At 45.8% G+C, this 21,548-nt stretch overlaps 2 protein-coding genes across 2 annotated transcripts in view; one reads left to right on the top strand and one right to left on the bottom strand.

Moving 5' to 3' along the window:
* Positions 1-3,375, bottom strand: part of HADHA (hydroxyacyl-CoA dehydrogenase trifunctional multienzyme complex subunit alpha) — a 112,178-nt gene extending 108,803 nt beyond the window's left edge. Inside the window, exon 1 of the mRNA XM_078650015.1 lies at positions 3,040-3,375. Within this exon, the coding sequence (XP_078506141.1) occupies positions 3,040-3,082 (43 nt within the window). The 5' untranslated portion in view covers positions 3,083-3,375. The remainder of the gene's footprint in view (positions 1-3,039) is intronic.
* Positions 3,376-3,385: 10 nt separating this feature from the next.
* The window catches only part of HADHB (hydroxyacyl-CoA dehydrogenase trifunctional multienzyme complex subunit beta), a 103,992-nt gene continuing 85,829 nt past the window's right edge, over positions 3,386-21,548 (top strand). The window contains exons 1-3 of the mRNA XM_078650016.1: positions 3,386-3,442; positions 9,079-9,156; positions 12,774-12,815. Of these exons, the coding sequence (XP_078506142.1) occupies positions 9,087-9,156; positions 12,774-12,815 (112 nt within the window). The 5' untranslated portion in view covers positions 3,386-3,442; positions 9,079-9,086. The remainder of the gene's footprint in view (positions 3,443-9,078; positions 9,157-12,773; positions 12,816-21,548) is intronic.

Genomic DNA, 21,548 nt, shown 5'->3' with positions numbered 1-21,548 from the left:
TCTGATAGTGCTGACATGCAGTGTGTATGCTGCAGTTGTGCAGTACAAGCATGATAAAACTATGTGTAAGAGAACTGAAGCCAATGGGATCCATTATGGATGCCTCTGTTTTGAGCAGGTACAAGTGTTACTGCATGCATGCTTAAGGATACAAAGGAAAGGGGTTTCGTTTTTAGCGGTATGCGCTGGCGCCTGCTCAAGTGTGCTTTTGTGTATGTGCGATATTTATTAACCTACGGTGCTACGGGATAACCCTGAACCCTTCACACAGACACAAAGCCTACAAATATATTTTAAAATTCCTATGGACACATCTTATTGTAACTTGCAGAAAACAGTACTGCACCGTCTTCATTCTATTCATATGGAAACAAGAAAAATTGAAATAACAGTCGAACACTCCAAGTGTATTGTGTCCTTTCGGTTTAATGATGATCGATTGCCCAGGCAACACGTGTTTCATCAGGGTATGAACCCACAACTTCTTCAGGGCTCTATGGCAAGTGCAGTGAAGAACATCGATCACTCTGCCGATTGTACTTCCATCCCGGCTGGCAAGGGAAGGAAATCAAATTCCCAATGATACTCAAAATCAAATCCTCGAGTCGAGCGAACCACACACTATGAACAATTCTGACGTGGTTCGAAATGGAAGAAAGGGCCGAGATCGGCTCTATCCAGGGACCGTAATGGCCACAAGGCTTCCTAATACAGCAGTGTATGCTGTTTCCGTATGGGACTTGAAGCAAAATACCAAAAAATAGAATGCATGCTTATGGCTGAAGAGTGGGTAATCTGACACTCGGTGAAGGAGCAAAGATACCATGGGCCCTAGGTCAGACAAGGGAAATGGTCACTTTGACTGCTGTTGGTATAGTAAAGCACAGCAATTGTCATGTTTAATGGGCCCCAGTGCATTTCCAAATGTTGCATTAAATCGTGGCTACGCCCCTGCCCAGAAACTGAAGAAATAAGGCTGGAGTCAGAGCTAACATTAGAAATTCCATTTAGACTTTATCAGAGAGGGGGTGCGGATTAGTTCTTAAATGGTGAAGCCTTTGGCTGGCCGATAGAGGTGAAGGAGGAAACTGCAGTGCCCGTTGTGCAGGGTGCAAACGTTTGTATGTCAGCCCTTTTCTTTTGTCTAGCCCAGATTACTGCTTCCAAAAGCTCATGACCACCGGATGCCGAAACCTCACACTTAATTGTGCCTATGTTATAGGTGTTTTAGTGCTAGGAGACAACTCAGTGCTATCTGCTACAAGAAAAGAGGAGAGTTTGCTGTGCCTTTTCAGGAAAAAAAAATCCATATTAATGCCACACGAATAAGTATTTCTTACCAAAAATGCACGTATTATAACTATATACACAGAAAGATAACGAGGCTGGGACTTCCCATCACCCCTACAAATACCACCTAGTTGACATGCATCTGTTTAAGTGTGATGGGCATGTTCTACTGTTTGGTTCTGGGGACTGTGCATCAATATAGACAATACACAGTGGTCCTGAATATTGGCCATGTGTCAGGCAATGCCACAGTGGTCGAAAAATCAAGGACTATCACAGATGTAAATGTGTGCTTCCGATTTACCGAAATGTCAAGAAAAGGAGGAAGGAGTATAAAAACCCTCTCACTATATATATATTAATGTGCAACATACGCATAGTGAGTTTAGTACCTATAATCCTATGACCCTGACAAAGATGTTGGGGAAACACGGAGGTATACGAGTTAGAAGTGAGGGAGGATCAGATAATAGAATATCAGTCATATTGCTGCTACTAGTACAGCACAGTCATTAATCATGAGATTGTCACATTTTGACCTTTAAAGTCAGCAACCAAGCATAGAAACCAGCAGCAGATGCACTCAAGTGACAGGTACACAAATGGCAGAATTAGTGCGATGGGCGGGGCACAAGTTTGAAAAGATGCTCTATTAATAAAACAAGGGGCAACCTGGTATTTCTATGAACTTAAGTAACATAGCTAAAAATGGGTAGCGGTTTCTCTAGACTTATACATAAGGAAATTAACTTAGAGGTGAGCATGACAAACATAAAATAAATACAGAACACTGTAGTTCTGGCGAAGGACTTCATCAGTACTTAGGTTCAAATACCTTTCGAAATAGCACGCAAAATCAATCCCACAAATGTAATAATTCCATAGACGTCAAGGACTACTAAGACTCAAGTCCTGGCTCTTCCACCTCTTACAGTTCTCACTGTGCACCCTGCTTTCTTTTGAAAACTGAACCACCTGCGCCCCACACCACTCCTTCCCCTTACATCTGAGTGATCGACTGTCATGATTTTAGGTACCACCTAAAAATAGGAAAGCACTCACGTGTACACATAAGTACAAGACGACACAATGTAGGTGTTCTAAGGTCTCTCCTACTCTTCCTTCTTTCCACCCTGTCTTCCTGTCCTGTTCAGCCTAGGAACACTTAGAATGTTCATTCAGGTCATGGAATGTGGTGTGAGTGATCTGTGTCAGGTGACCTACCATCTACCTTGTACTACTTACCTACCACCTTTGTACCTCAACCTCAATAAATATACTTCTTGGAATAAACTACCTGGACTCTGGTGAGGTATTTATTTGCAACAGTAGGCATTCTGCTGACTTTGCCATGGCAACTGTTTGATTCTGGTCAATCAAACCCGGTGTGTTATACTCGCCACACATTCAAAAGCAGCAGTACATCTCTTAAGTATTTGAAAGCTGGTAACCCAACTGAACTGCCTCCCCCTTGCAACTCAATTCTAGAAGCCTAGCTCCATTGAGAGCCCCAGCCTCCCTGCCAGGGTCTGGGCAGCCCGGTTCCCCTCCCAGGGTGTTGGCAGCATGGTTCTCCCCGTATACACCCTTCAAACCGCCCTGCCCTCCTGCACACACCCCATTGATTCTCCAGGCCACCCTTCCATGTCACACCCTCCCATGCCCCTTGGGGTGCGCGAAGCTGCGTGCCTCCTCTCCGGAGTGGTCCCCCACCTCCTCTGCCCTCCCGCACCCCCGCCCCGCTCTCACCGGCGCAGCCCCGCAGAGCCCCAATGCCTCGAAGCGCCGCCATGTCTGGAGGTGAGTGAGTGCAACAGGCAGGGTCTGCCAGGTCCTGACACTTCCATTCAACAAGGACCCCGGGCTGTCCGCGGCGCTGCCTGCACCGGGACTTACCTCTGTGATCTCACTCCGCCCCTGCACTCCCCTAAGCGAATACCCCCTGGTCAGGGTCTGAAGCCTCTCCGTGTGCCCGGTGTCCACGTCCCCTCTCTGCCCAAGTTAGGAGCGGACAGACTGCGCTCGCATCAGGCAGTGGCAGAGACAGCCCAGCGGGGCAGGACCGGGGTCCTAAACACCTCAGCACGCAGCAGCTGGAGGTCAGGCGGGGAGAGAGGGAACTGCACACAGCGGCCGGCGTCACTGGGATCGGGTGAGTGCGGGGTCCAGGGGCCCCTGAGGGCCCCAGGGAAGGGTCAGGGCGTCAAGGACCCCTTGGGGAGGAGAGGCGCCCTCTCTCTCGTGGCAGGGCAGGCCCCACCCGCTGCGCCCCCTCCGGGGCTCGGTGCCGGCGGCACTGGGTGAAAGGTGACAGCGGGGAGGGGCTGACAGTGCCGGCCTCGGCCTCCACGGCCGCCTGTCCCCGGCGAGAGCAGCCTAACCTCGGGGAACGGACATACCGCCAACGCATAGCCCCGGTGATCACACCGAGCACCTATTGTGTTCATGAAAGCAGCACAGGAGCGGCATCTTCATCCTCTGGGACTGTCACAGTCCTGTCCCTCCGGGCAGCCCCGAGGGAGGGTTCAGTTGGCACCTACTCACAGAAAGATACCGCCCATCTGGTTACCTTTGAAGAGCCTGCAAAGCCCGGGGCTTCTTTCTCAAGTAGAACTTTAGATCAAGTCGTCTGTATTATTACTAAGATGGTCTTTCTATCTTTGTTTGCTTTAACTATCAGTCTGAGTTAATTAGGTTAGCTGTAGAACACATTATAAAGTGTTTTCGTTTAACATGTGCTGTTTAAAGTATGTACTGAACTGGCGAAAATAGGGGCTTTAGATGATTTTTCTATCAAGGACTATCACAGATGTAAATGTGTGCTTTATATCTGTAGGAGTATTAAAACACTGGTCATGCCGGCATAAAACAGGTGGCCATCCTATGTCCGAATGAAGTACTTGGAGGCATGTCAAACTGTGTAAAATAGTTCAAATCGGGTAGGGGACAATCGATATTTGCCCGGCAGTATTGCCTCTGTGACCCTCTAGTTATTTAAATCAATGAAGAGGCAGGCGCTGGAGACTGGAAAGCAGGAAACAAGGTTTTTTTTATTCTCTCCGGAGGAGAACACAACGAAACGGACAGAAGGTATCGTTCTGAGGTGCTCTCTGTATTTCTGAGGCCTGGCCTCTTATACCCACATTTATGACTTTATTGTAGATTACATATACATGTTAAAGCTTTGATGTACGGAAAAGACATTCTCGGAACTCCCCTTTGGGCCCGTTCCCACACACATTTACAGTTGAAGTCCCCACCCTAGTCACAACGGGTGATGAGCATCGCGCAGCTGGATAATCCGCCGATTCACGGAATGTGGGGAGTTTGATCGGATCTCATGGGGTGGGGGCTTTGATCAACCCGGGGATTCTTTGATGGGGGAAGCTTTCTATTGTACGGGGAGGGGCAAGGATGGTATCGGCAGAGCTGGGTGTCGGCTTGGGAACGGGGAGGACAAAACGGGCACACGGGGAAAAAGGGGGTTTGCATCTAAGGGCCGGAGATCATGAAAGGAAAGCAGGGAGGTGTCGCGCTGGGAACAGGATGAGGGCCTGGGGCAGAGCAGCGCCGAAGAGGGGTTTATGACTCAAGGCAGGTGCAAGCAGGGGGTGGTCAGCGTGCAGGCTTAGTGAAGGCAAAGGGCTATGTCAGGGGCCAGCGGCATGCAAAAGGGTTTGTTCTGATCGGGGCATCTTAAAATGGCGGGCGCGCACGACAAAAGTGTGGCATCAGGGGAAGAGGCAAGATGGCGCAGATAATGTTCACCAAAACGCACTAATTTTCCACAACTGCACCTGAGATTTGTATATTACTATTCGTCTAAAATCCTGATTAGACCCTTCCAGGGAGGCACAAATGGTTACACATTGTTCTGAAGCAAAAGCAGGGTTTTCCTTTACAGTCAAATTAAATCCGGTGTTTGTTAAGTGCGACTACTCACCCGTAAGGGCAAGTTGCGGCAAGGAGGGCGGTTTCCGTACTGTTTTTTTTTTTCCGAAGCCGGATTGGGAGGAGTTTAGGATGTTATGCTCTTCGATGACAGTGGCGAGTTGGCTATTGATGTTAGGTTCACGTCCACTCCTTCTATTCCGGATGATGCACAAAGGGGTCCACCTCCCGACGTCCCCAACTCTGGATAATACAACAAAGAGTAGTAAGGCAATCAGGTGAGGGAAAGGTATAGGGAAGGGACAGCGGGGAGAGGGAGACCTGCAACAAAAGGAATATAAGGTTAATACACAATAATTCTGACGCTACTCTCATATATTCTCGCTAGGACTAAATGGTACCTGAAACTTGATGAGGTATATCTGTACTTCAGTATATCAACATAGATCCAACCAGAGATACTTCTCTCCAAATAAAGATATATATGTATACCTACAACAAGAAAGCACGAAAGGTTAAACTCACAAAACACACCAACTACCAATCCAAGGATACTTAAGTTACATATCTTACATACCTAAGACATAACTTTCATACCCTGAAGATATATCACATCATTAATTCCAGTAGGCTTCCCTTCCCTTAGAGGCAGAAAGAAAGGGGCCGTGAAATGGATTGGTTTTCAGTAGTCCTCAATATCCTTTGTTCAGAACGAGGGAAAGAATGAAAGAACTAAAATAACAAAACTCAGTCATTTGTGAAGTATCCTCTCCGTGAGGCAAGTTTGACATCAAAAAGGATAAACAGTATTCCCAAACATAGTATTTCTGACTGAGCTGAGCACTCAATGCAGTGAGCTTCCTTTCTCAGTCTCAGGTAAAGAATAAATTCACGAGCAAAGAACCAAAACGACAGCGCTTACCCTAAACGCTGTTCTCAAACTGATGGTGGGGGTTCCGATCACCCGGCGCCTCCTGCAGCACGGGTATCGGCGGAAACAACCTGGGAACCGAAGGCTTCCCCCGTCGAGATCTCCCAAGCGCCAAGGCTTCCCTCAGCGGAACGAAGACCAAAATGCAGAGTATTCACCTGACCAGAACTCCGACACAGAATTACCCGCGCTACCTACCCACTCCTTCTGGATAATATAGAAGCGCTCCTCCCCTATTGACAGGTTTTCCGGGAGATCTAGTTTTACTGCAAAGTTCGTAGGCGCGGCAGTTCAGCGCCTGACAATTGAAGGCCTTTCGCAATGACTTTCGCTGGGATCTGGAGCATGGAGATGGGTCTGTAGTTTTTGAGGTCGGTGGGGTCTGCCAAGGGTTTCTTCAGGAGGGGGTTGATCTCAGCGTGTTTCCAGTTGTCAGGGAATGAGGCGGTTGCCAGGGAGCGGTTGATGGTGTGGCAGAGCATGGGTGCGATGGTGTCGGCCGCTCTGTTGAAAATGTGGTGAGGGCAGGGGTCGGTGGGGGCCCCGGATTCGTCTTCAGTGTGTCTTCGCTGGTGAGGGCTGTCCAGTTGTCGATCGCTGGCTTCAGGGTGTTGGGGTGGTTGGTGAGGGTTCAGTGTGTTGGTTGTCTTCGTCAAAGTTGTCGTAGATGCTCTTGGTTTTGTGTTGGAAAAAGGTGCTGAGTTTGTCGCAGAGGTCTTGTGAGGGAGGGATGTTGGTGGACTGGCTGGTGGGTTGGGCGAACTCCTTTATGATGTTGAAGAGTTCTTTGCTGTTGTGTGCATGAGTGGAGATTCTGTCTTCAATCGCTTTTTTCCTCATTTTTCTGATGAGTTGGTGGTGGGCGTTGGAGGCGGCTCTGAAGTTGTTGTGGGCTTCTGTGGATTAGGTGTTCCTCCAGGCCTTTTCGAGGCGGCATCAAGTGCGTCTGTACTCTCGAAGTTCGGTGGTAAGTAATCCAGCTTTCTTGGCGTGGGTGTTGTATTTCTTGAGGGGGGCTATGGTGTTGGCGCTGTCGGAGATCCATCTGTGCAGTGTTCGGGCTGCGGTGTTGGTGTTGTTGTTTTCCGCAATGGTTGGGGTGGAGTTGCTGAGTGATGAGGTTAGCTGTTCGCCAGTGATTCTGGTCCAGTTTCTTCGTGAGAGCAGGTGCTCTATTTTCTCTCCAAACCTGGAGGCCCGTTGAGGGGGGCGTGGCTGGTGCAGAGGTGAAAGCTGTAATAATCGCATATTTGCCATTAATCCCCAAACACGCCGCGCTGAGTGAGCTCTGTGCACTGAGTGATGGCCTGGAGTTCTCACTTCAAAAGAAGCCCTGAAACCGACTCCCGACCTGGTCCTTAGCTGCATCCCAACCCCTCCCACGGCCATTTAGCCCCTAATCTTGTTTGTTATGCAAACGCAGCCTGGGTTGGGTTAATCAATGGAGACTGAGGGGTTTCGATAGCCCTCGGCTCTCCTTTGCCACGGAGTGGGATTTGACTCTCTGGGTGGAGGTTTGTACAGCTTTCAGGCCTCAGCCTTCCAAAGCCAGGCTGGATCTGTGATCCAGGGAGTAACGCTCCCAGCGACCATTACACTTTCGGCAGAAACCGCAGTCTTTGATTACCACAGAGAGCAAGGAATGCTGTGAAGTGTGAAAACAGCATTGCAGTGCTCATTTTGAATTTTCACTTGGATGCGAATTAAACACCTAGAGGAAGGAGTGATCCATTCATCCTTCAGCAGGGGGGTGTGAATTTTTGTCAAGCTTGATGAAGTTTTGGGCAAAACTTAGTAATTTTGTCTAGTGTGTACACGTTTTGGCTTATGACCTGCTGCACAAAAATCGCCACTTTTACGAGAACTTATGTAGGATACATTAATGTTTAACACCAAAAATGGTTCTGCAGAAATAGACTTTGCAGAAAACAATCCCTTGTTCTTAAGGCCTCACTACAAATTCAGGGCTAAATTCTAATCCCTCTACAAACAGAGGTCTGCATACCCCACAGTTTTTCCCTTACATAGTTAATCCTGCTGAAAGTTAGCTGAGAAAAGGACTGGAAAAACAGGTGCAACATGCGGAAATCATTATGCTAAATACCAATTGGAAATAATGTGCCTCATCTCCCAGATTATATCTTGGACAACTCCCCACTTGGGGGCAAGGGATTTCCTCTGTGTTGTAAATACCCCACTGTATTCCGCATAGCTTTTAATGAAGGCCAAAGTGCTATAGAACTCTAATATCCAATGCAAAGAACATTACAGCCATATAAATTGTCTTCTGCAGGCACCCGTAGATGATAATAATTTCATCAAATTTTGCATTTTCAGTGTTGTGACCACCGAACGGTCTGATTCTATATTAAAAACACAGCTTTGGACTATAGCATTTCCCGCTAAAAGGCAATATTTCTCTCCATGTGTTCCGATACCTGGAGTGTCACATTTTGGTGCTCACTTTCCCTCCATATTAAAGAACAGTAAATGTTTCAGCACCCAGGCTAATAGACTGCATTGCTACATACATATAAGGTCCCAAAGGCGAGACCGATGCATTGCAAATGTTTGTTGTAATTTGATTTCTGCGACATGTGGAAGCTGACACACATTACATTTTCTAAAAAAAACACTACGAGCTTTATAGTTTGATTATAGCTTGCATATTTTCATGTGCAGTATCATTTGGAAAGCAACCTTTGTTCTGTTTCTCTGCATTGTGTTGTGAAACAACAATCTCATATGTTCGATTATGGTATGGAAAACCAAAGCTATTAAGAATGTGCATGTTAACGGAGGTGAACTCATCGACGTCTTGTTGAGATCCACCCCCCATTTCCCAAAGTACAAGGAATTAGACTTCTCCTGCTGCCTTTCAGAATAAAACTGAATTTATAGGTTTTTAGCTATATGCAAATAACATTTTTTTTCTCATCCATCCTTTTTTTTTTTTTTTTTTGTAGGTTTAAAAATGGCTTCTATGTTGACACGCTCTATCCGGAACCTCCCCATCACAACCACATCATGGGCAGCACGCTTCAGTAAGTAGATTTCCTTCTTATCGGTGTCAGGTTTTTTCAATGCTGTCGCTTTGTCAAATTAAATCCCACTTTGCTGATGGGGGAGCAATTTCTTCAAACTTCCTTTCTTCAAGGTGAAGCTACCTGCTATGCTGGCTTGGCAAGGATTTCCTACTCCAAATTGAAAGGGGTGTTAATGAGAGAGAAAATTACCACTGGTGATGCGTTTATGCTCTTGAGAGCACCTACACTACAAACAGATTAATCTATGAATGTTGAAGTCCTAATTCGAACGGTTGTATGTCTAAACAACTACTGCCTAAACCACGACTTCCTAAACTACTAAAGCTTTACAACGAGCTTTGCTAAACCACTAATTTTTTTTCTACGACTTCCTAAACCACGAAAATTTTCACCTCGTGGCTGGCCAATAGATGGCAGTATTGTAATAACAATACTTCCTCGAAATATTTTTAAATTGCTCATTATCCATTTTGTTGTTTATTTATTCGTTATACGTTTTTTTAATGTATATGCATTTTTTTTAAACTTGACGAAATACAAATGATTCTAATTTTTTGTAAATTGTTTTATTAAAATGTATTGAATCACGAAACTTCATCAATATCGATTTATAATTTTTTTAACATTTTAATTATTTCATTTCATATTATTACTAAAATATTTTGTTCGTTAAAAATGTTTTTTATTTTTTATTTTTTTTTACAAAAGTATTATTTAAATACAATTTAAATCAATTCAATGTCAAATATAATTCAACTACCTTACAACATGGATGGGGAGGAGGAGAGACTCTTTTTTTTTTGGTGTCCCCAACGTATTACCATGTTTGCAGGATGATGTCTGGCTGCTTCCCAACGTTCCTTACACCCCGTCATCCAGATATCTCCCCTCAGGTGTCAAGTTGGGGGTGGGGGTTGGGGGACGTGCTACAACACAGGATTTTGGCTGGCAGCATCCCTGCGCTGCTGCTCGTACTCCGAGACATTAGCCAACACGTCCAATTTCAGTGAGGCTGAGAGAAGAAATATGCCACACATTGTGGCATGGGGCAGAGAGTTCAAAATCTCATGCCTTTTCAGATCGCGTCCTCTGCCAGCCAGTTTGCCTAACTTCTGCTTCCAAGAGTACTAAAGGGGTGGGGGCGGAGAAGAGTGACATGAGAAGTCCGGGTGTATTTGTCAGAATTGTTAATTTGTTCGAATGTCGCATTAAAGTCGCCTGCAATTATCAATCGAGCATCTGGTGGTAAAGTCCTTAAAGAGTTTTCTATGGACACAAGAGTGGATGTATGACTGAACAACTTCACTTCAACAACGAATGCCTAAACCACGAAGGCTAAACCACTACCAAAGCCAAACTACTACATTCTTTACAACGACTTTCTAAACCACGAAAAATAATACATTTTAATATTACCCGATTCTACTACTATGTTTTTTTATAAAACAGTTTCATTTAAATAATCTTTAAATTATCAATCAACTAATCCTTCATTTCAAATTCTGACAAACTTACACACACTAATGAACGCTTCTAAACAATAAAATACTAATACATTAACTTTTTTTCAATTTTGATTAGAATGCTTACTAAATAATTGTTTATAATTACAAAATGTCTAATTAAAATGTCACTGAAATGTGCATGTTCATTTTTTTAAACGTATTTCATAACTTTTTTCAATTTTTATAAGACTCAACTTATTTTACACATATAAAAATGTCCATTTTCCATTTTTTATGTATTTCAAATGTGACAACCATTCGCATCGAGCACAAATCAAGTTTGCATCTGTGAAAAACAAACAATCATTACCATCTACTGGCCTAACATTGTACATTAAAATGAAGACTCATATATTGTCAGCATGATTACAATTAAATACCTTACATCATGCTCCTAATTGCAATTATTTCAATATAATTGTACTTGCATGTAAGATTTATTTAATTATTGATACTTACCTTTGGTTTATTAAGTCGTTCATGTACAGTAGTGGTTAAGGTAAAGGTAGTTGTTGAGGATTTGTTGTTTAGTACACTCGTTGTTATGGATTTGTTGTTAAGGCTATTGACATGAGAAGTCCGGGTGGCTGATCTTCATGTCAGGCCTTAACAGGGGTGACGTGCAATGCAGAGAATGGGGGCGGAGAGATGCCATGCACACTATTTCATTGCAGTCCGGGAAAAGTCGTGATTCAGGACTTCGTTGTAAAGAACTTCGTTGCTCAGGTTTTATCGTTGTTTGAACTTCGTTGTAAAGGCATTTCGTTATTAATACTTCGTGGTTTAGGATGTTTCCCAATTCGAACTCGCCTCGATACAGACTTTAGCCGTCTGTTGTTGAATACCAATACTTACAGTAGGCTCAGACGCAGCCAATTGCTTATCATATGTTGACTTTCTTGTCACTCATTTGCTGCTTACTCGTGGCTTTCCATCCTCTTGTTTGTCCTGTCCCCAGAGCACAGTATCTTTAACGCTCTTTTTTTATCAATGACTTGTATCTTTCCGTGACTCACATCCGGGAATTACTTTTATTCCTTTGCTGTAAGTACTACATGGGAGTGCATGTGTGTTCTTGCTCTCCAGTGTGTTACTTCACCCTCACATGCCTGCCCCTTCACTTTCCTTATTGCTCCTCACCCCTCCCAGCGCCCCCGTAAAAGCACAGCAACGGGTTTGCTTCTTTTCCCTAGGTTCGACTAAAGAACACACTTTATCAGGTTGGGTTTATATCCTTCATTCCACATGTTGCATGAATGCCCAGACCTTGGCACATAAAGGCAGTATGTATGGTACTGGGGCGAGCTGCTGCAGTGACTGGACTAGCGTTTAAGACGAAACGTGTACTTAGCCCAGAGCATGAGTTCTGCACCGAAAGACCAGCTTATTGATTCTATAGCAGATTCTGCTTTAACAAGTTTTTTCCTTTAAATTATGACGGCACCGTATTATGATCCTCAGTAAGCACTTTAGTTGTTTTAAGTGCCTGCAACTAGCCCTCTGCCATTTTTAAGGTGGATCATGAACGACAAGCCTTTTAAATTCTATTCAGTTTCCTGTGAGAAAATTGTTTGGAAAAAATAAATAAACCATGCTGTTTTTAAAGTTTGAAAATGCTGAATTCAATGTTCAGGTTTGTGAAATGTTTAGGTGTCTAATTACTTTTCCTCCAGTATTTAAACTTTTGTTCAATTACAGTTAAGCTATAGTTAAGATGTAGCCTTCCCCCAAACGATCCAGTAAAAATGTAACATTAACCATTACTTGCTAGATGTTCACTATACTTTGTCCTTTTTCACTTCTAATTTGACTTCACAATTGGTTTGCATTTCTTTTCCAATCTACATATCTTATGTTTACTTTGAGAATGAAATATCAATGAGAGTATGCCAATAAGTCTTCCCTATGAATGATTACTTATTTTCATTTCAAATCGGGCTCCTCATCCGTCAAGCCACACCCCTTCTTTTGCTCATTATTTGAGGTTGTGCTTACCAGACTTGCTTTGTTCCTTGATGTGAAAGCAATTTATGAATTTGTATTTGTAAAGACATTGTTTTACTGACGTATCACACCATAGAAATTCTTTTTCCTTTTCCTCTCTTCCAGGTGCAAGATCTGTGAGCTGCTCTTCTCCACTCAACTCTCCTGGTAAATTAATCTTTCCTGGCCTAACTTATAACAGATTAAATTGCCGCTTTTCCTCACTGTGCTTCATGTACATTTACCTGTGTACTGGGGGATTCACACAGTACACAGGCTGTCTGAGGCAGTTATCTGTACTAAGATTATTTTGTGGAATGCAGTATTTAAGTTCTTCCTGATGTTTGGCCTTCTAACCTGCCAGTGGTGGCTCTGTATAGTGTTTCTCTGGTGGCTTAACAGTTCCTCCAGGGGCCTGGGCTTTCATCCTGCCTGTGCTGGCTTTGTACAGTGTTTCACAGGTGACCTGCCCATTTCTCCAGGGGTTTGGGCATTCATCCTGCCTATGAGGACTCTGTACAGCAGCTGCAGGTGTTTGGGCTTTCATCCTGCCTATGCTGGCTCTGTACATTGTTTCACTGGTGGCTTAACTGCCTCAAAAGGTTTGGGCATTCATTCTGCCTGTGCTGGCTCTGTAAAGTGTTCCACCGGTTGCTTAGCAGTGCCTCCAGGGGTTTGGGCGTTTGCCCTGTCTGTGCTGACCCTGTACAGTGTTTTTCTGGTGGCTTGAGAGTGTCTCCTGTGTTACGGTTGTCTATCCTGCCTGTGCTGGCTCTATACAGTGTTTCACCAGTTGCTCAACTGCCTCCAGGGGTTTTGGCATTCATTCTGCCTGTGCTGGCTGTTTAGTATTTCACTGGTGTCTTAACAGGCTTTCATGTGCCAGTGCATGTTTACCAGTCTATTAACCGTGCACCTGTGTCGGCTCCTATCGCACTTGGGTGGGCTCCAACCAAAACACTGCATCAGGGGTAGCTCATTCTCTGCCCAGCTAACTAATCCTTGGAATGCTGCCATAGAGAATAATGATCATCCTATTGCTTGAATTCAGAATAGGAGTGTTAACCTGAATGCTCCTGAAATCTAGCCAACTGACATGAAATCATACTGGAATGTATAGGCTGCCTGCGAATCTATCCCTCACACTCCATTCAGATTCCACATTATGCTACACACTGCAGTAACAAGTCTGGAGCCTCCGGCACCCCTCTAAAACGCAAGGCTTACAGATGACAGCACTACCAACAAATGTTTCTTACTCGAACAAGAAGATTGGATAATTACCTACTCGATCAGTTAAATACCACTTAAAGCCTCCATAAGAAGCAAGAAAGTGCCATACGCTGAGACTGTACAATACGAAAGGAATTACATCGTGTCAGAGAAAGTGCCCTTCACATTGACACCTGCTTTGCTGCACCACAAGACTTTGTAACTGAGCATAATACTGATACCTGTCACATTTCAGATCACTTCCTGTAACTATTATCCCATAAACTGATTTGAAAAGATCTCAGGCTGCCTCGTGTCTGACAACTTTGCAGCTAACACAGCATAGTCTCCAGACCACTCATAAACGTTTTTTAAAGTTGCTTCAGCTCAAATTTTTTGTTAGCATCGCCCAGCTCCGATCTGGTAGTAGAGGAATTCTGGTATGTCAGGCTACTACTTTTTTCTTTGCTGCCAACCCAACCTATCTCTCTCTGTCTTGGTGGGCGGAGTTCTACAATGTTGGTGTGTGTCCATCCTAAACCTTTCCTACCTTTGTAGTAATAATTCCGTTTACTCTGTGTGTCTCCTCTGCTTTGGGGCATGTTTGTAGAGGAAAATAGGTAAATAGCAAGCTTGTCCGAACAATGCAGCCCAAGAAAACAAAATCTCATACATTAAGACCAAAGAAAAGGATGATATATGTGATAGTAGTGTGAGTTTATGAAAATTTCGGGAGTATAAAGTGATAGATAGGTAGTCGGGAACTTAGTTCTGTAACCATGTGTACGGAGTTAAGGTTGAAAAGTGATGATATCCTAAATGTGAACACTGTAGCCCAAAAAAATGACTTTTTAGGGTTTTAACCAGTCTTTGGGTGAGTCTGCTACTAAAGTGCTGTGTACTGTGGTAAAGTGGAGAGGAAGGCTTGATAAGAATTCATCTTAGTGAAGTGTAAGCAAGGTGAAAACTATATATATATATCACCTACTGGCGGTCGCCAGTAGGTATATATAGTTAGGATTTTTTCTCTATGGGATTTTTGAAAATTCTATGTCTAATAACTTTGGCGTTTGTGGACGGAATTGGCTGAAATTTTCAGGAAAATGGAACATTTTGTTTCTGAGCAGCCCCTGAAAATTTGGGGAGGGTTCGTCAAGGGGGTGCCGAGAAAAAAGGGGGTCCCAAAACGTGTTTTTAACATTGAGTTTTCCATAGGGCGGTTGGCCTCACTTTTAGCCCGAACGGCTGAATGGATTTGCACGAAACTTGGCAAAATTGTAGGGACTGGTAGCCCGATGTGCCTTTGCTAGGTCTCAATATATGTGCTCCAGTGGATTTTGAGAAATTAACGTTCAAAAAAAGATATATATCTGTAACAGCGGACCAGGCAGCGCTCCGGTTCGCGGACTTTACGCGTTACGGAGCTTTGTGAAGCGAAGCTGATTGGTTCTCCGGCGTCTGTAAACATTCCAAACAGTCCGTAGCGGCCGCCATCTTGTCTCTCGGTAGGATCGAGAGACAAGAGGAGGCCAAAGCGAAGGGGCAAATGACCATAAGGGGGCATAGCAGATCCTCCCTGACCCCCTAGGTTTGATGTGGAGGTTTTAAAAGGGCCCCGCGGGGCAAAAAAAAAAATAATAATAATAATCGAACGGCTGAATGGATTTGCACGAAACTTGGCAAAATTGTAGGGACTGGTAGCTCGATGTGCCTTTGCTAGGTCTCAATTTATGTGCTTCAGTGGATTTTGAGAAATTAACGTTCAAAAAAAGATATATATCTGTAACAGCGCTCCGCTTCGCGGAGATAAAATTATCTCTGTATTACCTAGCTGTTGCTAACACCAGTTAGCGACCGCTAGTAGGAGATAGCGACCATCTTGGGCCCCACTTTGCATGTCAGTGATATTTATCACTAATGACATGCAAAGTGGGCATGCCAAGATGTTAGCGACTGGAAACAGTCGCTAACATCGCTATCTCCTATTACCAACTTTTGGAGATATTCGCGCTAAGCGCGAATATCTCCAAAAGCTACCACCTGCCCTGAGCAGTTCTTAGCCATGTTATCCAATGGGAGGTGGATAACATGGCTAAGAGCATTAGCTCGGTAATGCATGAATATCGCTGAGTTTTCAGCGATATTAATGCATTGCGGTCGTTTTTTATGGCATTTGCGATAAACCTTGATAATAGCAAGGTTTATCTGCGATAATTTCTGACGATGCTTAGCGGTAAAAAATTCGTTGCTAAGCATCGTTAGGGATAAATATCGCTTAACTTTGGTAATATGCCCCAACGTCTGTTAACGTTCGATTCGAAGGAAATCAGGAAGTGTTGAAAAACATTGTCTGCGCCATCTTGCCTTTTTTCAAATGCCACACTTTTGTCGTGCACGGCAGTCATTTTAGATGCCTTGACCAGACCCACTCTCTGCACGCTGTCGATCCTTAGCATGGCTCCCCACCCTCGCAAGCATCTCCCCCAGGCACTGGTCACCCTCATTCTCTGTCTTATGCATGGGTAATAAACCTCCCCCCATCTGCGCTGCTCTTCCCTGAGAATCACACCCTGTGCCCGCCCGACACCTCCCTTTCGCCCTATTCACTACCGCACCCTCTGACACTCCTTTTCCTCTGTGTCCGATTGTCCAGGCCGGTCCTAGGCTATCAGCTAGCCCTGCAGATGTAGTTTATGGCCCCAGCTGTAAAGAATCACCCCTCTTCAAAGGAGTTATAGTAGATCAAGGCCCACACTCGATGAGATCCGTCACAGCACACGCGTTCCTACTATCTGAAAACCATCCTGTATTGTGATTGGGGAGGGGACCGAGCCTGAAGCGGAAGATTCCAGGGATGACTCTTTGTACATCAAAGTTTTTACAATTATGTGTCGCATTAAGAATATATAGCACTCCAACAAAGTAGTAAGATTATAAAACTTTAATAACTTATAAATATATACAACAAAACAAAAACAGTAAAAACATATAAACATTTTTAGGGAAAAACAACGAAGTAGCGGTCGGCTGTGCGAATAGTCCCAACGCAGCACAACGTCCAGATTTCTGGACGGCACCCAGGTGATGTTGTCTGGGTGCCGCACTGATTTCGGCATCCGGCGTGGGGCGTCTCGGGGGGTGGGTCATCAGTAGCAAACTGTTGTGCGAATAGTTCCAAGGCAGCAGAACGATGGCACCAAGGTGATGTCCAGTAAGTTGCCGCACTGGTTTTGGTATCCTACAATGCTGCTCCGAATAACGGCGTGGGGCGCCCCGGGGGCGGGGGGGGCGGCGTGAACGGGCCTCTCCAGGTGGAGTCTAGTCTGTTGTAGTGGGGCGCCCCTTTACCGTTTCAGTTGCCATTCCGTCCGCTTTTAGTCCACTGTGTCAAAAGCCGCAATTCAGCTGAGTTGCGCCCACTCTTGCGGTGCAGCGATAGGCGGCTGCCACAGGACTCTCAAAATGGCGGCAGGCTCTTTTCTTTTTGGGCCTGGTCCACTGAAATGGCCCTGGGACACCTTGGAAATCGGACGCTTGTCTGCTAGGTCTTGGACCCCATTCTCGAAAGCGTCCCCTCCGCCTTGAGGATTCAACAAAAGTTTTGGGGGCCCCCGACTCCTGCAGGCTTCTGGTGGGGAGCGGCTGCCATGATTGCTCGCGGAATGACCACGACGGAGCCACGAGATGGTGGTGCTTTCATGGTGACGCCAGCTTCAGTGTGAAACATCCAGAAACAAGGTGGGGCTTTCATCGTTTGGGAAAAAAAAAAGTTTTCATCCAATGAAAAGTGTTATTTTTAGGTCATATGATCAAGCCTTCCATCATTAGGAAACCAAAAGTAAAATGAACCAATGAAAAGTTTTATAAACAAGTCACATGACCTGTTATGCGGCATAGGGTATAAAATGCGGAGAAAATACGTTGGCACGTGAGGCGGCGTCAGTAGCGGACCGATGTGCGAATAGGCCGAAGGCAACACAACGCGCCAAGATCCGGATGGCACCGAGGTGGTGTCCAGCAAGTTGCAGCTCTGGTGTGGCCATCCTACAATGCTGAAAGTCAGCGTGGGGCGCCCCGTTGGCCTGTGAGTTCGCGTCAGTAGCGGACCGATGTGCGAATAGGCCGAAGGCAGCACAACGCGCCAAGATCCGGATGGCACCGAGGTGGTGTCTAGTAAGTTGCCGCACTGGTGTGGCCATCCTACAATGTTGAAAGTCGGCGTGGGTCGCCCCGTTGGCCTGTGAGATGGCGTCAGTAGCGGACCGATGTGCGAATGGGGCCAAAGGCAGCGCAACAATATTTTCGGAATAGAAGACACCACAAGGCGCTGAGATGCCAAGATCCGGATGGCACCGAGGTGATGTCTAGCAAGTTGCTGTACTGGTGTGGCCATCCTACAATGCTGAAACTCGGCGTGGGGCGCCCCATTAGCCTGTGAGATGGCGTCAGTAGCGGACCGATGTGCGAATGGGGCCAAAGGCAGCGCAACAATATTTTCTGAATAGAAGACACCACAAGGCGCTGAGATGCCAAGATCCGGATGGCACCGAGGTGGTGTCTAGTAAGTTGCACTGGTGTGGCCATCCTACAATGCTGAAAGTCGGCGTGGGGCACCCCATTAGCCTGTGAGATGGCGTCAGTAGCGGACCGATGTGCGAATGGGGCCAAAGGCAGCGCAACAATATTTTCTGAGTAGAAGACACCACAAGGCGCTGAGATGCCAAGATCCGGATGGCACCGAGGTGGTGTCTAGTAAGGTGCACTGGTGTGGCCATCCTACAATGCTGAAAGTCGGCGTGGGGCGCCCCGTTGGCCTGTGAGATGGCGGCAGTAGCGGACCGATGTGCGAATGGGGCCAAAGGCAGCGCAACAATATTTTTGGAATAGAAGACACCACAAGGCGCTGAGATTCGGTTAGCACCGAGGTGGTGTCTAGCAAGCTATGCAGCTGAGTTGCGTGCGCACTTGCGGCGAATAGGTCGAAGGCAGCACAACAATGTTTTCTGAATAGAAGACACCACAAGGCGCTGAGATTCGGTTACCACCGAGGTGGTGTCTAGCAAGTTGCTGCACTGGTGTGGCCATCCTACAATACTGCTCCGAATAACGGCGTGGGGTGCCCGAAGGGGGGGGGGGGGGAGGCGGCGTGAACGGGCCTTCCTAGGTGGAGGCTAGTCTGCTGTAGTGGGGCGCCCCTTTACCGTTTCAGTTGCCATTCAGCTGAGTTTTGGCCGCTCTTGATGCTACAGCGACAGGCGGCTGCAACAGGACTCTCAAAATGGCGGCCTGTTCTTTGGATTTGGGCCTGGTCCACTAAAATGGCCCTGGGACACCTTAGAACTCGGACGCTCGATTTTTTTTTTTCCTTTCCTCTACGTGCAAAAAAAGGTAAATGCCTGGTACGTTATACGCTTCATCTGCCACGATGTACTCTCCAGAGGAACCGAAAAAAAATATAGTTATGGTAACTATACCATGCATCGTCATATGGAGAGGTGGCACCAATTAATTATAGTGCTGCATAAAAGAGAGATTTGGAGGAGAACCCCCGACCTGCCAGTACATTCATCAAAGAAGTGGCACTGACAGCATCAGAGGCAAGGGAAACGGTCCCAAATATTTAGAAGAACTTTGGAAAGATTAAAATGACATGTTTAGATTGTGGCAAATTAATTTCATGTGGACAGATGAGTGTTACTCTATAAATACAGCATGTGAACATCATCATAGTCGATGGTTGGTAGAGACATTTTGACTATATCCTGGACCTGCCCGTCCTCGCCCAAAATGGCGCCGGAATAAATGGGACTCGTAACTCCTTGTTGTGTACTGGTTGCAGAACCTTGAAATCACGAGATACGTATGCAGTTTTGAAGCACATGGCGGGCGGGGACGAGAATTGATTGAATATTTCGACATCCCTATTGATATTAAGTTCTGATGTGTTATTGATTACTGTACTATTGAAAGTTCGAATTAACGTCACGCATGGTACTTGCCCGCAAATGTATATCTAGATAATTTTATTGTAACTGGCCCTGTCGTATTTTAATTATAAAATGTACGTCCACCGATTCCGCAACTGTTAGACACCTTAGTTCTTGCAACCTAATGGCCCGCCCGTTACGTTCCTCTACAGTGTAAATGTCTACTCATCATATACGATTACAGTTTGCTCCGTGGCCGGCCCACGTGGTTATAGGCTCGTATTTGTATAATGAAATTTTCACAATAAAGGTTTTTAAAAGAAAACATGGTAGTAGTATATACATTGGTAAAGTTTTTAATAATAGTGACTGTTTTAGAATCATTAAAAGGCAAGTGAAATAAAGCAGACCAATTACATGAAGGGTAAAAGGTATAATACGCAGGAACGCAGTAAAGATAAATGGTCAAGGGCTGTTGTGTTTTCTACTCCTGCAACATAAAGTGATCGATAAGAATCTCATATTCAGGCGTATCGGCGACTAAGACAGCAGGTCGACCCTCTTTTGCTCAACGGCTCCGTCATGGGACGAAGAAACGCCCTTTTTCTCGAAAAAAGAATATATTTTACTTGCAGGACAGTTGTAAATTTTCCGGGAAAGTACATTAGCCTGGAACATTATAACATATATTTAAGAAAAAATAATGTTCGGAAGTAATAAAAAGCGTAATTTTTAGGTCATATGACCAAGCCTTTCATCATTAGAATAAGAAAAGTAAAATGAACCAATGAAAAGTTTTATTAACAAGTCACATGACCTGTTATGCTTACGTTACGCGCTGCGCGTCGCGCCCCGGATGACTTCCGGATGCGCTAACGCGGCGCGTCATATGACGCATTACGCGACAACGCAGGTCCAGAATATAGTCAAAATGTCTCCACCAACCAGCGGTCGGAACACAACCCCTTTCAGCAGGCTAAATAGTTCTGTTAAATGACAACAGAAGGGACAGGCAACAAGAACCATCCGTCAAAGAGGGGAGGGCTAGTTCTTCTCTACCGGGTTACATTGGGGCGCTCGCTCCCCTGCCTGCGCTCCCTCTGAAAGTGGTATCGTTATTCTTATGCTGCTCTGACTCCAAGATCTGCGTATTTAGAGCGTGTGAATTCAGTATTTAGCTTTTCATTACCTGCTTATTACTCTCGCTGCACTGTGTCCGAGTTTGGCGATTTAAAAGCGCATGCAGTTAAGTTTTTCATATCGTGCTTATCTCTAAGTTGCATTGTAACTAGTTTGCCATATTTAAAGCGTCTGCATTCCGTTTTCATTCATTGACCATTCCTGCGCATTGTTTGTAAGAGCCCCCGGCGCCCTGCCCTCCCCTCCATTTTGTGCTTGTTGTTATTGTGCTCCGTCCCTTGAGCCCGCCACGCCTCCCAGCTGAGCCGCCCTCGCCCCTCCCCTTCCACTATCCATATATGACAGTAGTTCCCGCGCGCAGCGTTCACGCGCAGCGACCGCGCCCAACCCGCGCCGAAGGTGCGCCAAAGGTAAGCCCGTCTACGCCCGTCCGCGCCTGGACCGCGCCCAGCGCCATACCCCCTGCCCCTCGCGCTGCCCAGCCCCACCGCATTACCTACGATGCTGCCACCCTCCTAGCCCTTAACCCCGGTCGCCCCCCCAACTGCGTCCAAGCCGCTCCGGGACGCACCCATGGACCGTTCTCCTGCATCTCCTGCAATTTCATCGGCACCGCCAACAT

Source organism: Lissotriton helveticus, chromosome 6 (assembly GCF_964261635.1).
Source record: "Lissotriton helveticus chromosome 6, aLisHel1.1, whole genome shotgun sequence".
Classification (NCBI taxonomy): Eukaryota; Metazoa; Chordata; class Amphibia; order Caudata; family Salamandridae; genus Lissotriton; species Lissotriton helveticus.
The sequence above is the reverse complement of the archived record's forward strand: the minus strand, read 5'-3'. Positions and strand labels throughout refer to the sequence as shown.